General features: G+C 28.8%; 3 protein-coding genes across 7 annotated transcripts; 2 read left to right on the top strand and 1 right to left on the bottom strand.

Annotated features, from left to right (window-relative positions):
- Positions 1 to 1,984: 1,984 nt before the first annotated feature.
- LOC100167689 (ubiquitin carboxyl-terminal hydrolase 16) lies at positions 1,985 to 9,963 on the top strand. 4 transcript variants are annotated; one of them, XM_003241549.4, is made up of 15 exons: positions 1,985 to 2,488; positions 2,668 to 2,828; positions 2,917 to 3,029; positions 3,184 to 3,317; positions 4,422 to 4,594; positions 4,657 to 4,781; positions 5,272 to 5,412; positions 6,973 to 7,182; positions 7,824 to 8,066; positions 8,135 to 8,288; positions 8,396 to 8,778; positions 8,908 to 9,169; positions 9,240 to 9,427; positions 9,502 to 9,603; positions 9,680 to 9,963. In XM_003241549.4, exons 2-15 carry the CDS (start codon positions 2,717 to 2,719, stop codon positions 9,893 to 9,895), a joined length of 2,556 nt encoding a protein of 851 aa, XP_003241597.1. In that variant the 5' UTR covers positions 1,985 to 2,488; positions 2,668 to 2,716; the 3' UTR covers positions 9,896 to 9,963. The 4 variants fall into 4 exon arrangements, with proteins under 4 accessions (XP_003241597.1, XP_008178717.1, XP_001952782.2 ...); XM_008180495.3 differs by having other exon boundaries at positions 2,654 to 2,828; XM_001952747.5 differs by lacking the exon at positions 2,668 to 2,828 and having other exon boundaries at positions 1,987 to 2,488.
- A 2,101-nt stretch (positions 9,964 to 12,064) lies between these two features.
- On the top strand, positions 12,065 to 13,414 carry LOC103307967 (DNA-directed primase/polymerase protein-like). The gene is made up of 2 exons (XM_008180520.1): positions 12,065 to 12,464; positions 12,531 to 13,414. Exons 1-2 carry the CDS (start codon positions 12,065 to 12,067, stop codon positions 13,412 to 13,414), a joined length of 1,284 nt encoding a protein of 427 aa, XP_008178742.1.
- A 231-nt stretch (positions 13,415 to 13,645) lies between these two features.
- On the bottom strand, positions 13,646 to 14,540 carry LOC100160844 (vesicle transport through interaction with t-SNAREs homolog 1B-like). 2 transcript variants are annotated; one of them, XM_008180491.3, is made up of 2 exons: positions 14,318 to 14,540; positions 13,646 to 14,017 (listed from the first exon to the last, which is right to left on the bottom strand). In XM_008180491.3, exon 2 carries the CDS (start codon positions 14,004 to 14,006, stop codon positions 13,695 to 13,697), a length of 312 nt encoding a protein of 103 aa, XP_008178713.1. In that variant the 5' UTR covers positions 14,007 to 14,017; positions 14,318 to 14,540; the 3' UTR covers positions 13,646 to 13,694. The 2 variants fall into 2 exon arrangements, with proteins under 2 accessions (XP_008178713.1, NP_001232988.1); NM_001246059.2 differs by having other exon boundaries at positions 13,652 to 14,017; positions 14,123 to 14,331.
- Between the last annotated feature and the right edge of the window lie 556 nt (positions 14,541 to 15,096).

Genomic DNA, 15,096 nt, shown 5'->3' with positions numbered 1-15,096 from the left:
TTTGAAAACTATTGGAAAAATGTTACTTTTGACCCCCCAAAGTACCAACTAGATTCACTTTCCTATCAGAAAAGGTACTGTTGAAGAAAATCCAAGCAGTTTTACTTTCCTAAAAGGTGATGACAGACACAAAAATAAAAAAAAAAAATTAAAAAACACACATCATTGTAAGATCAATACATTCATCGTTTCACTCAGAATCTAAAACACACATGAAAAAAAACACACTGGAAACACACATGACCTAATATGTAACAATTATATTTTTCAGGCGGTTACTGACTTCAAATATTTAGGAACTAATATAAATAATTCAAATAATATTAAAACGAGATATAACTGAGAATTGCTGCCGCTAACAAAGGTTACTTTGCACTAGAAAAACTATTTAAATCAAAGTTTTTATCTATTAAATCAAAAACTACTCTTTACTCTAGTTATCTACGACCAGTTTCTGTCTTATGGATGTGAAACTTGGTGGTTAAAAAGAGAGATGAAGAAAAATTTATGACTTTCGAAAGGAAAATACTAAGACGTATCTATGGCCCTATCATAGAAAATGGAGAATACAGAAGAAGAACCAATAATGAAATCTACCAAATATTTTCAAAGCCAAATATCAAGTACCTTATAAGGGGCAAACGGTTAGAATGGGCGGGCCATGCCGGGAGATCCAGTGGTATAGTAAAAGAAGTAATGATTGGCACTATCAATGGGAAAAGACCTAGGGGACGACCCAGACAGAGGTGAATAAACTTAGTCAAATCAGACCTCGAAGAATGTGCACCAGGATCAAAATTAGAAGTGTGCTAAAAAAAATAGTTTTGTGCTTTACATTTTCACTGTACGCTCAACCATAAAATTATATCCAATAGCGTTTTCCACCAAATACCGTAAATGATCATTTGCATTATTTGTTTCCACCTCGTCGCACTAGCTGCTGACTGCTGTGCTACTTCACGTCTGCACTAGTGCACTTTTTTATGTTACACCAGTCACAGCTATTCCAGTGTGCACTAAATTATTAATTTTATGTTCCACGTTACTGCACTATGCGACTTTTTTGCATCTAGTGGCTAGTGCAGTGAAAGTTTGTATACAATACAATATACAACGTGTATATAATAATATATGAATAAAATATGTGTATACTGAATGTCTAATGTCTATTAAAAATTGTATATCACCCCTTGAAAAAATCCTAGATATGCTACTGCAATAGACAACAGTTGCACACGCATATACTGCTATATAGAAATCTGTGGTTGCACATCAGGCATCAGCTATGATAAAGTGACTATCAAATTGAATTCTTTATGGTGCTGGAAATAACTGCAAGTTCTATCCTATCTTTATAGGAATCGCGGACATTTCCCATCCCCGTTTTCGGTGTAGTAGGACATTTAGCCCTGATATATTTTTGATGCGAACATTTTCCCCCCATTTTTTTTTAAAGCTTACTATTTAATAATATAATATTATTATTTAATATGAATATATTTATGCCTATTGTCTAATATTTTCAAATATTTTCATAAATACCTATAATAAATTATAGATGTATAGTTTTGATCAACTGAACTACTTGAGTCAAATTCAGAGAGCAATTATTAAATTGTTAAATATTCAAACTAGTACAGTTTTAACAAAAAATAAAAAATTAATATGTTTACTCTAAAAAAATATAAGTTAAGATTGACTACAAAATACCTTAGAAAAATACAAATACTATATAGTCACGGATCACGAATTAAGATATTCGTGTCACGAATATTTAAAAGTTTGGAACCACGGTTATAGATACTCTTTTATCCATGTAACCGCGCTTAAAACTACACGAATGTGTAGTATGCAGGTCGACCAACTGTCGTTTTTTGACTACTAACATAACGCGGTTACCACGTCGTACTCAAGCAAAACTTATCAGCTGTATCCAAATTTCTAATATTGTATTGTATGCACTCCCTTCTACAATACCCTTTCTTAATCAATTACACGTCCGTAAGGCATATACTGTACTTCTGTAGTCCTGTACTTTATGGAGCACACTGACACTGTACTCACACACACAAAACCTTTGATGTACATACTGCCGTCGACTCTGTGCTTCTGTCTCTGTGTTTTTTATCTATTGTAATACATCGTATATTATACTCTAATGCGATTCATGAGTACCGGATACGGGTTTTAGATTTAATACGTCTTGATCGATAATAATTTTGGCGATAGCATAATGATAAACGGTGTGTGTATGTTATACGGCATCCCATCGCCGTAAGATTTTTGGTATTTTTTTGGCAAGAAAAAAAAATCACGAAGTGGAACTTCACATTAGAGTAACTACAACAAGACGAGCCAGTGAACAACAAGTAACAACTATAGAATAGCTTAAGGAAGAAAACTAATAAAAAGTGCCTTCATCAATAATTATCAAAACATCGACGTACGTACAGAGGCACTGTTTTCTGATTAGAAAAAAAGAAAGAAGGTACGTAATCATTCTCTCAAATGTATTCATAATGATTGTGATCAATTAATTTTATTACGGTCATTGTAAAATAATATATTGCACATTGACTACTTATTGCGGCATGAGCCCCTTATCTCTTGTTTCCATATTTTTCACCTAATCACGTTTTGTCCAAAAATAAAGTCTTTTATAAATAGACGTCCAGTGTTGAGTTTTTTTGCTCTCCATTTTGCATCCTTCTAAGTCATGGCAAAAGGCAAAAATAAGAAACGTAACCGGCAAAGTTCTAACGCTCCTGTTCCACTTAATGCTGGCGATTCGTCAGATTCGGGAGAATTAAAAAGTCAACCAACAAACAGTGAGTCTACGCCCTGTAACAAACTCCACTGGTCGTCTTCACATTTAACTTACTTAATTTTAAATATTAATACCTATGTTTTTTCCAGTTCTTAAACATCCTTGCACTCATGTCAAAAAAGCAGTCAACGTAAACAATGTAAACAAATGTTTACAAAAGGTCGTTTCACAGTGTTCTGAATGTAAAAACAGTAACTTGGAAGTATGTAAATTGTTTTACAATAATCTATAACATATATAAAGAAAATTCTTGTACTTCTTGAACATCTTTCATTTAAAATCTTTTATTTTTTACAAGTGCCTTACATAATTATTTGTAAACACCTTAATATTATAAAATGTTTATTGTATTTTAGGAGTTATACATTTGTATACAGTGTGGATCATTTCATTGTTCTAATCTTGAGATCAATCATATCCTTAAACATCAGAACACTCCAAGAAGTGATTCCCATTCCATTGCTGTTAACATTGGAAGTTTAATAATTTTGTAAGTTGATTATTTATTTTTGCTTACTTTCAGAGTTTATATTTTATTTAAATATTTTATCCAAAATAATGACAATTCATACAATTACATATTATTATAATACAACAATTTGTGTGTTAAGAAAATAAGAAAATAGTCAAAATAAATAAATAAAAAGTACATACAGAAGAAAGTTAAACAGAGTTGGACAAAATGTAATTGGCATAACAGAGCATCCTATGTAGTGAATAATTGTAACTGTGTAACCATAGATCGTAGAATAGTACAGAATAAAACTGGACAAGGTCTCGCATGACAGTTAAACACTCTAAATTAGACACAAGTAAATAATTCTGGAGTGTCAAAAATACCTGGTTAAAAAGTTATTATCTAATATGTGTTGCAAGAACGGACAGTAAATCATAATCATGGTATCTTAACCAATTTTGCACTCATTCCAGTTTAAATTAATGTTTTTCAAGGTATGGATGCCATACCACTACACTAAACTCAAGAATGTTTAGAACTTTGTGTTACATTTGAATGAATCCAAGAACTTGAAGCGTACTACCGTAAAGTCTATGTGCCAACAAAATTAAAGGGAAGACAAGGTCACAAATTTGAGTCATTTAAGCAAGTAGAGAGCTAATGAAAAAATAATGAACAAATTTAATTAGAAAGAATATGAGGATTAGAGAATGTGATTGAATGACATTTGTCCATTTGTGTAACATAAAATCAACGCTATTACTTTTTTGTAATAAATGAAAAATTATAAATGGCTTACTCAATCCTAGTATTTCATTAATATTTTAATTTTGAACTCTACACCAGAATAACCAATTCATACAATTCTAACCAATAACTCATAATTTAATACATGCGTTATAAATTTATATGTTGGAAAGAAGTAGGTTTTTTTAATATTGAGTGATAGCAGTTCAAAAACACTTTATTTACTACATAATTATGTATTTATTATCTGCCATGTACATTGACATAATTATAAAATTTGTACCTTTTTGACTCCTTAATATTCCATGTTAGAACTAAAAGCAGTCTTATAAATCTATAATTTATTTAGATTGCAAGTCATTATTTTAATAAATGTATTTATTTATATAGATGTAACGATTGTAAAAAAGAAATATCTGTGACAAGCTCAAAAAAACTACAAGTTATAATAAATTCTATCAATCATATGAAACAAGTGCAAACAGGTAAAAATAAAATGAATGATCTTCCAATTCAAGGTTGTTCTACTGAAGCCGATGCACAATATGATAAACTAATTTCAGGTTAGTAGATAGATAGTAATAATTAGAATTTAAGTAATATTTTTTATTATTTATTTTTTCAGAAAGTTCTCCAAAAAAGTGTAATGGAGTAAATAAATCTGATGATGATGATGCTCCATCATTAAAAAAAACATTTGATCCCTCTGAAAATATAACTAACAATGTTGAACGATGCAAAAGACCTAGAGTAAGTTTTATATACTCAACACTTTCAATGCCACTAAAGTGCTAATACACTCATGTGACAATAAACTTAATTTCAAAAGATTTGCATTGTGTTTCTATGGGCTATTATTTAAAAGTATTTTTATTAGTAAAACCCTGAATCTCCCAAAAACAACTTATAATTTTCGAGGGTTTGACATATCAGTTTTAAATTTATTATTATTTAATTGTTTTTAGACGCTATTATTTAAACAAAAAATATGTTATACCCTCAAAAACAAAAACAAAAATTATTATTGCAAAAATGTGTCTTTTCTGTGTCGTGTACGGGTGAGATAGAGACTGACACTGACATCCTTTTATCTATTATTCAGTTTATTTACAACCATGAATATTTTTTGTAAAATAATTAAGTAGAGTTGGATGCTTTAAATAGAAATGTGTCAGTATTGTTTATCTAAAATTGGAAACATTATGAAAAGTTTTAACCTAATTATTATATTTTATTTTAGGGATTAACCAATTTAGGAAATACATGCTTTTACAATTCAGTTTTACAATGTCTAGCACAAACTCCATTTTTAAGAAAGTTTTTACTTGACATAAGTGAATCTGGTGAACCGATGACTATCAAATTAGATAATGAAGATATTGTAAGTATTATTTTATAAACAAAGTGTCATTATGATTTATTATATACATTTGTTCCAACTTATAAAATTATAATTTATTGAAATATTTATTAATTTGTAACTATTGTATTATTGAAGCCATTAAGTAGCCAGATTTGTCTAAAAAGTTAGCTTAAAATTAAAACTCAATGCAATAGATATACAATTGTAATTAATTTTATTTAAATAAATCTGGATTTACAAATTAACTTAGTACTACAAAATGATGGTAACAATGTATATATGTGCATATAAATTATTTTGTTAAATTTTAGCTGTAGCAAAACTAAAAAAGGTTGGCTATAAGCTTTTAAATTATAACTTACTATTACAAATTACCGAAAAGTATCTTTTTATAAATCTAGATGGTACATTTTCAATTTTGATAAGTATTTCTTCATGAGATCCTTTTATTTGTTTATAAAAAAGGCATGAGCAATGACCATTACTTAAATATTTGTTCAAATTGGCTGTGGACAAAAAAAACAGAATAGATAATGAGTAGGGCTAGGAACTTCGTGCCCTTAAAATCCTTAAAATATGTATGCTGCGACTTATGACCTAATGAATCTCTAAATATGCTATTAACATAATATGCATTAAAAAAAAATCTTAGTACCTATTGAATAAAACCTTTTTATTTTAATATCTAGATAATATTTTCAAAATTTTAAATTGTAATTTATAATAAAAATCTTGTATATTAACTAATAATTGACAATTTTATTTTCCAATTTTTTTTTTCTTACATAGAGTTTTAGTGAATCACGCATGTGGTATACCAATTATAAGTAACAATGTGAGTGATCAGCGAGGAAAAAAAACACTAATTTTTAAATATTTATTTTCTATAAATAAAACCATCATACTAATATTTCAAGTCCAGGAAATCCGACAAAATCTATTTAAAATTAGATTGTTTTAATTAAACCATAAAATATACACCTATATTTTATAAAAAAAAATTGTCAAATATGCAAAATATGAAATTATAAATTTTAAATATAAACTCGCATTGCTATGAAACAAATTTCTATAATGCTTAGCTGTGTTTTAAATGATTATTTAAAAACATGCAAACTCCTAGAAGTTCCTAGCCCTAATAATCAGTGTAGCAGAGATGAGAATGCTAAGGATGTGAGTAGTGACCAGCCCTAATAAAATAGAAAATATGGTCATTAGAGGTATAGGACAATAGGCGTGTGGTGTGGTTGATTTCAAATAGTTTGGAGAAAAAAAGAAAAAGTATAATGGAAAATTGTATTTCGGTGTTCTAATTTCTTAGGGCCAGTTGCGCCATCTCTGATTAAAGTTAACCGGAGTTTAATCGGCCGAATTTGCCCGATTAAATATCTGTTATCAGCTGATTAAGCTTAATCGAAGTTTAACCGTAGACGGTGCAACTGGCCCTTAATGTTTGAAGAATTTAAGGCCCCATATTTAGTTTTTTATTTATCCAGTGTGGTTAATTTAAAATTATGACTGATGATGAAAAAAAAACTAACTAATTTTAGTTGCATTTACATTTTAATTTTTGAATAGACTGTGCATCAAGAAAAATGGAGTTCATTAACTGAAAACCTGTACACCACTTTACAAGAAATAACAAACGAACGTGAATCAACATTTACACCTAGTGCACTTCTAGATTCATTAAGAAAAAAATGTAAAATGTTTATTGGCTACAGTCAACATGATTCTCATGAACTTTTACGTCATCTTTTAGACTCTGTGCGTGATGATGACTTGAAGGTAACCTTAATCAATAATATTAAAAATACACAAAGTAGGAGCACATTTTCAGACAGGCTAAAAAAAAAAACAAGTCTTGCCTCAATTTGAAATTAAAATTATAAGTTATAATAAATTATTGATATTTGGTATACGATTGAGTTGTACTCATATAAGTATATAACAAAATATTGCTTGTTCTTTGGTAACTTTAATTTAATTTTTTATCAAGTCAACGTTTCAATGTTTTTTATTAAGAGTGGGATTCTAATCATGCTCATCTACGCTTTATTCATCATTGCCTAAGCTTGATATTACAATATATTTTTAAGACTTGTTTGTTTTATTGTAATTAATTTGTAAATAAAATGTGTTATGACACGTATGGATATAACTACATTTTTAAATATTTACTTTTAAAGATTTAAACTACATATCGCAATGATTTGTTAACAATTAATTTTTAACAAAACATAATAGAAAAGATTCTAGATAAAATCATTATTTACATAAAAATGTGTTATCTCTGTATCTTATAAAAGGCCAATAAATTCAAATCTGTTTTAAAAATAAAATTTGATCATCTACAATCCTATAATTTTATTCCGCTTGTAAGTCAATCAATTTAACATTTATTTTAATTAATAATAACTTACTTTTAGCGTTATAAAAAAACAATTGTACATCATTATGGTTTATCAATGAAAGTTGAACCAAGTGAAGTGGATGAAAAAAAAACTGCAAAAATTAAAGAACTTGGCAAAAAATTACAAGATGTTCTCTTACGCCCGGATCATGTATTCAAAGGAGAACTTTTGAGTGTCGTACAATGTCAAACCTGTGGTTATAAATCAGAGGTGACAGAAAGTTTTCTGGACTTAAGTTTACCAATCACAGTTGATAAGGCAAGTATTTTTGATCTATCCTTTATAACAATATTACTGTGAATAATAATATTAATTTTTATCAATAGACCCATCCATTATCATTCCCACGTAAAAAAGATAATGATGTTTTTAGTCAATCTAAGCATCAAACAAAAAAAGAACGTAAATTAGCATTAAAACAAGGGAGGCGAAAGAAACATGAGCAAAAACAATTTAACAATAAAATGCAAGATACATTAGGTAACATTATTTTAGTGTTGATACATTCACAATTGAATAGTGAATAATACATTATTTTAGACTAAAAACTTTTTCCTTATAATTACATTTTTAATTATTAATTTAAGCTGTGAATAATGATGCGGACATAGAAGACAATATGGAAATTGAAACAAATGAAATAGAAATGTCTATTTGGAAGAATGAAAATAAAGAGAATCCAGAATCTGGATATGGTTCTGAAAAGCAACCATCTAATGTTACAAGTCCTTCTCTGAGTATTACAGAACTTACTACATTGATGAATAACACTCCACTAGCTGATCCCGACAGACAAATGGATGCTGATCAAATTTTGGATTCTGAAAAACCCATGGATTTGGATTCAGTACTACCTGGTAGCCCTGCTAATAGCCCAAGTTCACCTCAAGGGTCATCGCTTGATTCAATGCGTGCCAATGTCAGTCCAGATTACATGGATGTGGGAACAGACAGTGCAAATGAAAATCCGGTATTAATTATATAAATCATTCTTAAATGCTTATTTATAATAAAGAAATTTAAGTATACATCTCAAGTGAACTATATTGTCTTCAGTCTTAAAATTAATTTTTATCTTATTGTATATTTGATATATTAGGAGCGTAACAATCCTACACCAAATGTTAGTGATAACAACAGTGATGGTCTATTTGATGATTCAAAAAGTGAAGAAGACGTAGAGGATGAAGAAGAAGGTGAGTTTTCTCAAGAATGTCCACAAGCAACATTGCAACCTCAACTGAAATGTAAAGATAGCGAGTGCTCGGTGTTGACTTGTCTTAATCAATTTACTGCCTCAGAAATAATGACTGGTAATAATAAAGTTTCATGTGAAAGGTGCACTGAACAACATAAAAAAAGTAAGGTTTTAATATAAATCATAATAAAATTTTTATTGAATTGTCATTATTTTTAATTTATTTTTCATAGAAACAAACGAAGAGAAAACAATTTATCGCCAAAGTACCAAACAAATGTTAATTAGTTCTCCTCCAGCTATTTTAATATTGCATTTAAAACGGTTTCAAATGTGTTATTCAACTACACGTAAAATGACAAGAGATGTATCATTTCAATGGGTTTTGGATATTGCTCCTTACTGCTCTGTTAAATGTCAAGTTAGTAATAATACATATATATTTTTAAATATACTACAAAGAGGAATATTTATTTTGTTTATTTATTTAATTAGAACAAGTTAAGCCCTGGTCAAAACCGAATATTGTACTCTCTTTATGGTGTTGTGGAACATAATGGGTTTTTGCATAGTGGTCATTATCTTTCATATGTAAAAGTATGGTTAATTTATTACTAACATTTTATTAATTATGTGAAATTTATTGTATACATAAATATATTATATTGTTTAGGTCAGAGATCCAGTTAAAGATGATAGCTACCGATATTCATTTTTAGAAGGCAGTAAAACCAAACCACCTAAAGTTATTGATGGCAATGATGATCCTTCACATTTAGCTCCAAGTGGTACCTGGTATTGTGTCAGTGATAGTATGGTTAGACAAGTAACACCAAATGTTGTTCAAAACTGTCAAGCCTACTTATTGTTTTATGAACGAATTTTATAATACTGTTGTATGTATATGTATAATGTATTGTCTTATTCGAAATAAAACAATTGATCAATTAAAATAGAATGATTATTTTTCAACAATTTTTATGTATTTATCAACACATTTTATTTATTATATAAATTGCTGAAACTTATTGTTGTAAATAATTATTTTATTATGAAATTTTAAAACATTTAGGTAATTTCTTTTTTCATATATTATATCTAATAATAATTTTACTTTTATGCTGGACTTCTTTCTTTTTTTTTTTTATTTTAGTTCAGTGTCAGAGTGATTTAATATACTTAAGTATCATATTTGTAAAATTTAAAATTTTTGAAAAAAATTGTTTAATGAGAACTAAAAAAAAAATGAATTATCGATATTTGATGTTATACCTATAATAATATAATATATATATATAAATATATGTATATTATTTTTTTACAAAAATAAAGATGTTTAATCAATACCATATGAAATAACTTGATGATATTCAGTTATTTATTTGTAAGGAATGATACATTTATTTACCTTACTAGTTATTACTCAGTGCTTGAATTGGAGGTCCCCTCGATATTCCGCCACATACGAAATTTCCGTTCTTTAAAAAAAAATCTGGAAAATCGTGGTCAAAGATGAACATGAACCACGGTCTAAGATATAGATAAGTCCGTGGCTTGAACTAAGATAGTAAGGTCACACTAATATATTTCATCAATTCTGTGGTAAGATCATTATTTTAGTTCTTAGTTCATGGTTATAAGTTAAAACCTCAGATCGCCCAATATTACCTCCCCCATTTAATGCACATGTTATCAATATTAATTTAACAAACAATGATAACATAATAAAAGGTAATTATTTTAGGAGTGTTTAAATCACGAACTACTACATGTGGTTTAAATACAGGAATGCACCGCTCATGGTGCGCATGCGCAATATGGTATCGTCCGCATAACATAGATATTAGATAACATGTTGATTATTGATTATCAGTGATTTAAGCGGCAAACTAAAATTTTGAATAAATACGATATTATGGTGTGGTATTCAAAACTTACCAATTCTTACCCAAACAGGTTTTAGCTATCTTTATGATGCTATTATATTTAAGGTCACTGGTAAAACACATTTTACCTGACACAGTAACACGCTTATGACATAGGAATTTAGAGTATTTAGACATGTTCTATTTCCAACATATTGATTGAAGTAAGATAATAAAAACGTTATAGATGGGAATTTCTGAATATGATATACTAAAATTCCATTTATATTAGCTAGTGTAAAACTTTTTTGTACTTTACGATATATTATTTCTTTTTACAAATGGATTTTGTTTGTGATATTTGTAATAAAACCTATTTTTATTATTATTAAAATATTATTAAAAAATGTTGTACCTACCATTGACTAAATGTAGCAAATTATATTTTGCCATATTTTAAATTTATACATTATGATTATTGTTTTTATTATTATTACTATTGACTAAATGTAACAAATTATATTTTGCCATATTTTAAATTTATACATTGTGATTATTGTTTTTATTAATATTACTATTAACTAAAACTATTCTATATTATTAAAAAATGTTGTACCTACCATAGACTAAATGTACCAAATTGTATAACTCAGTTAAAACTTAAAATATACTAAATTCGCAAATTGCAATATTAATAATTTATGTTCAATAGGTATATCACATTATCAGTTATCACTGAGTTATCAGTTACTATAGTTATGCGGGCAATACCATATTGCGCATGCGCACTATGAGCGGTGCATTCCTGTATTTAAACGCTCCTATTATTTTGTTGTAGAAGGGGGATAGCTATTATAAAATGATTTTCCATAATATTTTCAATTTTGAATTTTGTTCTCTAATCTCTGATAAAATCTAACGGTTATCACTTATCAGAAATGAAATTTAAATAAGCAACCACGATAGAATAGAATAGAATAATGATAGTATCTTAAATCATGTTTATGTTAAGATAAATGTTAATTTATATTTAATTTACTAAATTTGCTATCTATTTTAATTTAGTGATTTGTTATTTATCATATTATAGTATTTTATAATTTTTGGCTTTTATTAAACTAATAACCCAATAAAATACAACCTCTACATATTTACTCAATGATTGATATCTGAAAATATTTCTGACTGGGGTCATGTCGGGTCTAACTACTAAAGTGTTTTACGGTTCATCAAAACGTAGTTCGTTCCATTTAATACCATCAACATCTTCAACGAAAAAGGTAAGACGTGAACCATGCCATTTAACTAATGTTAAACGGTTGCTGGGACCTCCAATTGGCTGGAAAAACTTTGCTAGGCAACAAGAAGCACTAGACTACGCGAAAACTAAATCGAATGGTTGTATGTCTTTCACTTATGAACAAAGTAATGGTCAACGATATTTTATGGTTGCTCATCCCGAAACTTTTTGGTATTATGACTCTCGTAAACCACAAAATGAAAGACACACTTATGAGATCATACCAGAAAATAATCCGTGCAAATTATACTTTGATTTAGAATTTAATCGCATTGAAAATCCAGAATCAAATGGTATAAAAATGTTAGAAACCTTTGTCAAAATTATTATAATGTTTATCAAACAAAAATTTGATATAGTGTGCAAAGAAGAAGATGTTCTTGACTTAGATTCATCAACAGCAGAAAAGTTTAGTCATCATTTAGTTTTTCAATCTTTGGTATTCTCTAATAATTGCCAAGCCGGGTATTTTGTTAGATTTATATGCTGTGAAATTAATAAGTTTTTGTCTGAAGATCACTGTCTAGAAGATAATGGAAGTTTTTACAGTGGGATAACTACTAAAGATCTTATAAATTTAAAAACTCAACAAGGATTGTTTTGTGACATAAGTGTATATTCAAGAAACAGACATTTTAGATTATTTAAATCATCAAAATTGAAAAAAAATGTTCCATTAGTCCTAAGCAATACTAACAAGTATAAGCTTCCTGAAATGGCTCATTGTGAGGACTGTTTTGATAAACAAATATTCTTAAAGTCTTTAATAACATTTGGTTGTGATGATACTGTATTGTTGAATTTCACAAATATAACGAGTCAAATTGTTGCTGAATCACATGGTGATCGGGCACATTTTGATAATAAAAATCAAGCTACATGTCAGTCATCTTACACAAGTTCACCTTTTCCGCGAATAGATAGGTTTATCTCCGATCTTGTGTTCCCAGGAAAAATCTTCAAAAACCATTATTTTCCTTCAGTAAACAAATTAGTTTATAGTATTGTGAAAAATCGTTATTGTGGAAACGTTAAACGGCAACACAAAAACAATAATGTTAAGTACATAGTTGATTTGAATGAAATGTATTGGTATCAAAAATGTTATGATCCTGACTGTGAACAGTATCGATCAAGTGGTACTAAATTGCCAAATGAAATTTGTTTTGAGTATGCTAATCATATAGTTGATGATTTATCTGACAGCCAATTAGTAAAAGTTGCAGACGCTGCTCAATTTTAAATTAATAATTATATCAAAGGATCAAAAATAATTAATTCATACAGCTGTCTACCTGTACATTTTAACCAAGTGAATGTTTATACTACAGTTTTATTATGAAATATTGTTATATACTATGCAATGTTTTGTTATAATTTAATAAATAAACATGTATATTTTTAAATGTGTTAATAATGTAAAATACTCAATAAAAATATAGAAACAATATTCAAATAAATTTAAAATAGTATAATTTTAGAGCAATGTAAGGTGTAGTATATTATGCATTGTTTCAACAAAGTTAATTTTTTATAAATTTTATATAGACAAGTCCAACTAAAGAGCAAGCCTCAATAATAATAATGAGTACAAGCATAAGTTTGTCTTGGAAAACATGTCTATTAATAGCAGAGATATAACGGTGTGAAGATATTCTGGAACTGTCAATGTCTTCCAATCGATTGCGAGTACCATGGAGTGTCTGTCTTTGTTCTCCCAATTCTTGAACAATCGCAGAACCAATTTCTTCAGTTTCTACAGCAATAGATTTTATGCTGGTCAAACGATCATTGGTGCGTAACAATACTTTACGATTCTCTTCGAGGACTTCCATTGAAATATGTACTACATGATATAATACAAAATGTAATGGCATTACTACATTAGCATATAAATACAATTTTGAACGATTATCCGATTATATTTTATAATTTGTATATCCTATCTTACCTGCGAGTTGTGACGGTCATACACCTAAGCGATCTAAGGGTTCATCTCTACACGATACTGATATAATAATAAAAATTGATCAAGGCTATGGAGGACTTTCAATTTTCAATTTATTTATTTAATTGCATTGAGTAATGTTTTCCGTGTTAAATAATTATACTGGAATTACGATTATAAGATTTCTTTCATACCAACCTTGGCTGTATACTAAGTGTTAGTATAAGGTCTATGGCTGTAAACCTGTATGATTCTTGAACAGCAGCGTAGTTTGTGTTACTAACAGGTAGAGTGCAGTTATATCTTTTTACGTATCCTGTACAACTTTATTCTGTGTACGTTTAAAGATATACAGGTTTACTCAATGAAACTTATTTTTTGGTGCGCTTAAAATTAACGATCTTGTCATAGCAAGAATAACAGTCGGCGCTTTTGCATTATAGTTATTTCTCTTGGTACTACAAAATACATCAATATAGATATACAATATTATGTATTGGAGCGCTAGTAGTTGTTTTCACATTATTGATCAGCTGTTAGAAATCAACATTTAGGCGCACCACTTTTGTTGTGTATGTGCCATAGAGTATCACTATAATAGTGACACTATTACTCTATGGTATGTGCATAGGGTCGTTGAGAAACCTGTATATTTACAATCGTGATTCTGTTGTACGCACGATTAAAGATAGTACTATCTATAGCCGTGGTTGTACCACAGAATAATATTATTCTGTGGTTGTACGCACGAACTACTACATGTAGTAGTTCGTGTTTGTACGTAACTTCGTGTCCATGATAACCACGATTATATTTATCACGGTCTTAGATTATTAGGTCTGGCAACCACGGCTATAGATAATTATCTATAGCCGTGCTGGCAACTAATCCCCGAATATGAAGCTCTTATTGACGGGTCCCGCTCTGGTGGCGCCATCTACCGGCCAAGTACCAAAATATTATTATTTCAATGATTG

The sequence above is a fragment of the Acyrthosiphon pisum genome, chromosome A1, assembly GCF_005508785.2.
Source record: "Acyrthosiphon pisum isolate AL4f chromosome A1, pea_aphid_22Mar2018_4r6ur, whole genome shotgun sequence".
NCBI classification, from domain to species: domain Eukaryota; kingdom Metazoa; phylum Arthropoda; class Insecta; order Hemiptera; family Aphididae; genus Acyrthosiphon; species Acyrthosiphon pisum.
This window is presented reverse-complemented; position numbering and strand designations above follow the sequence as displayed.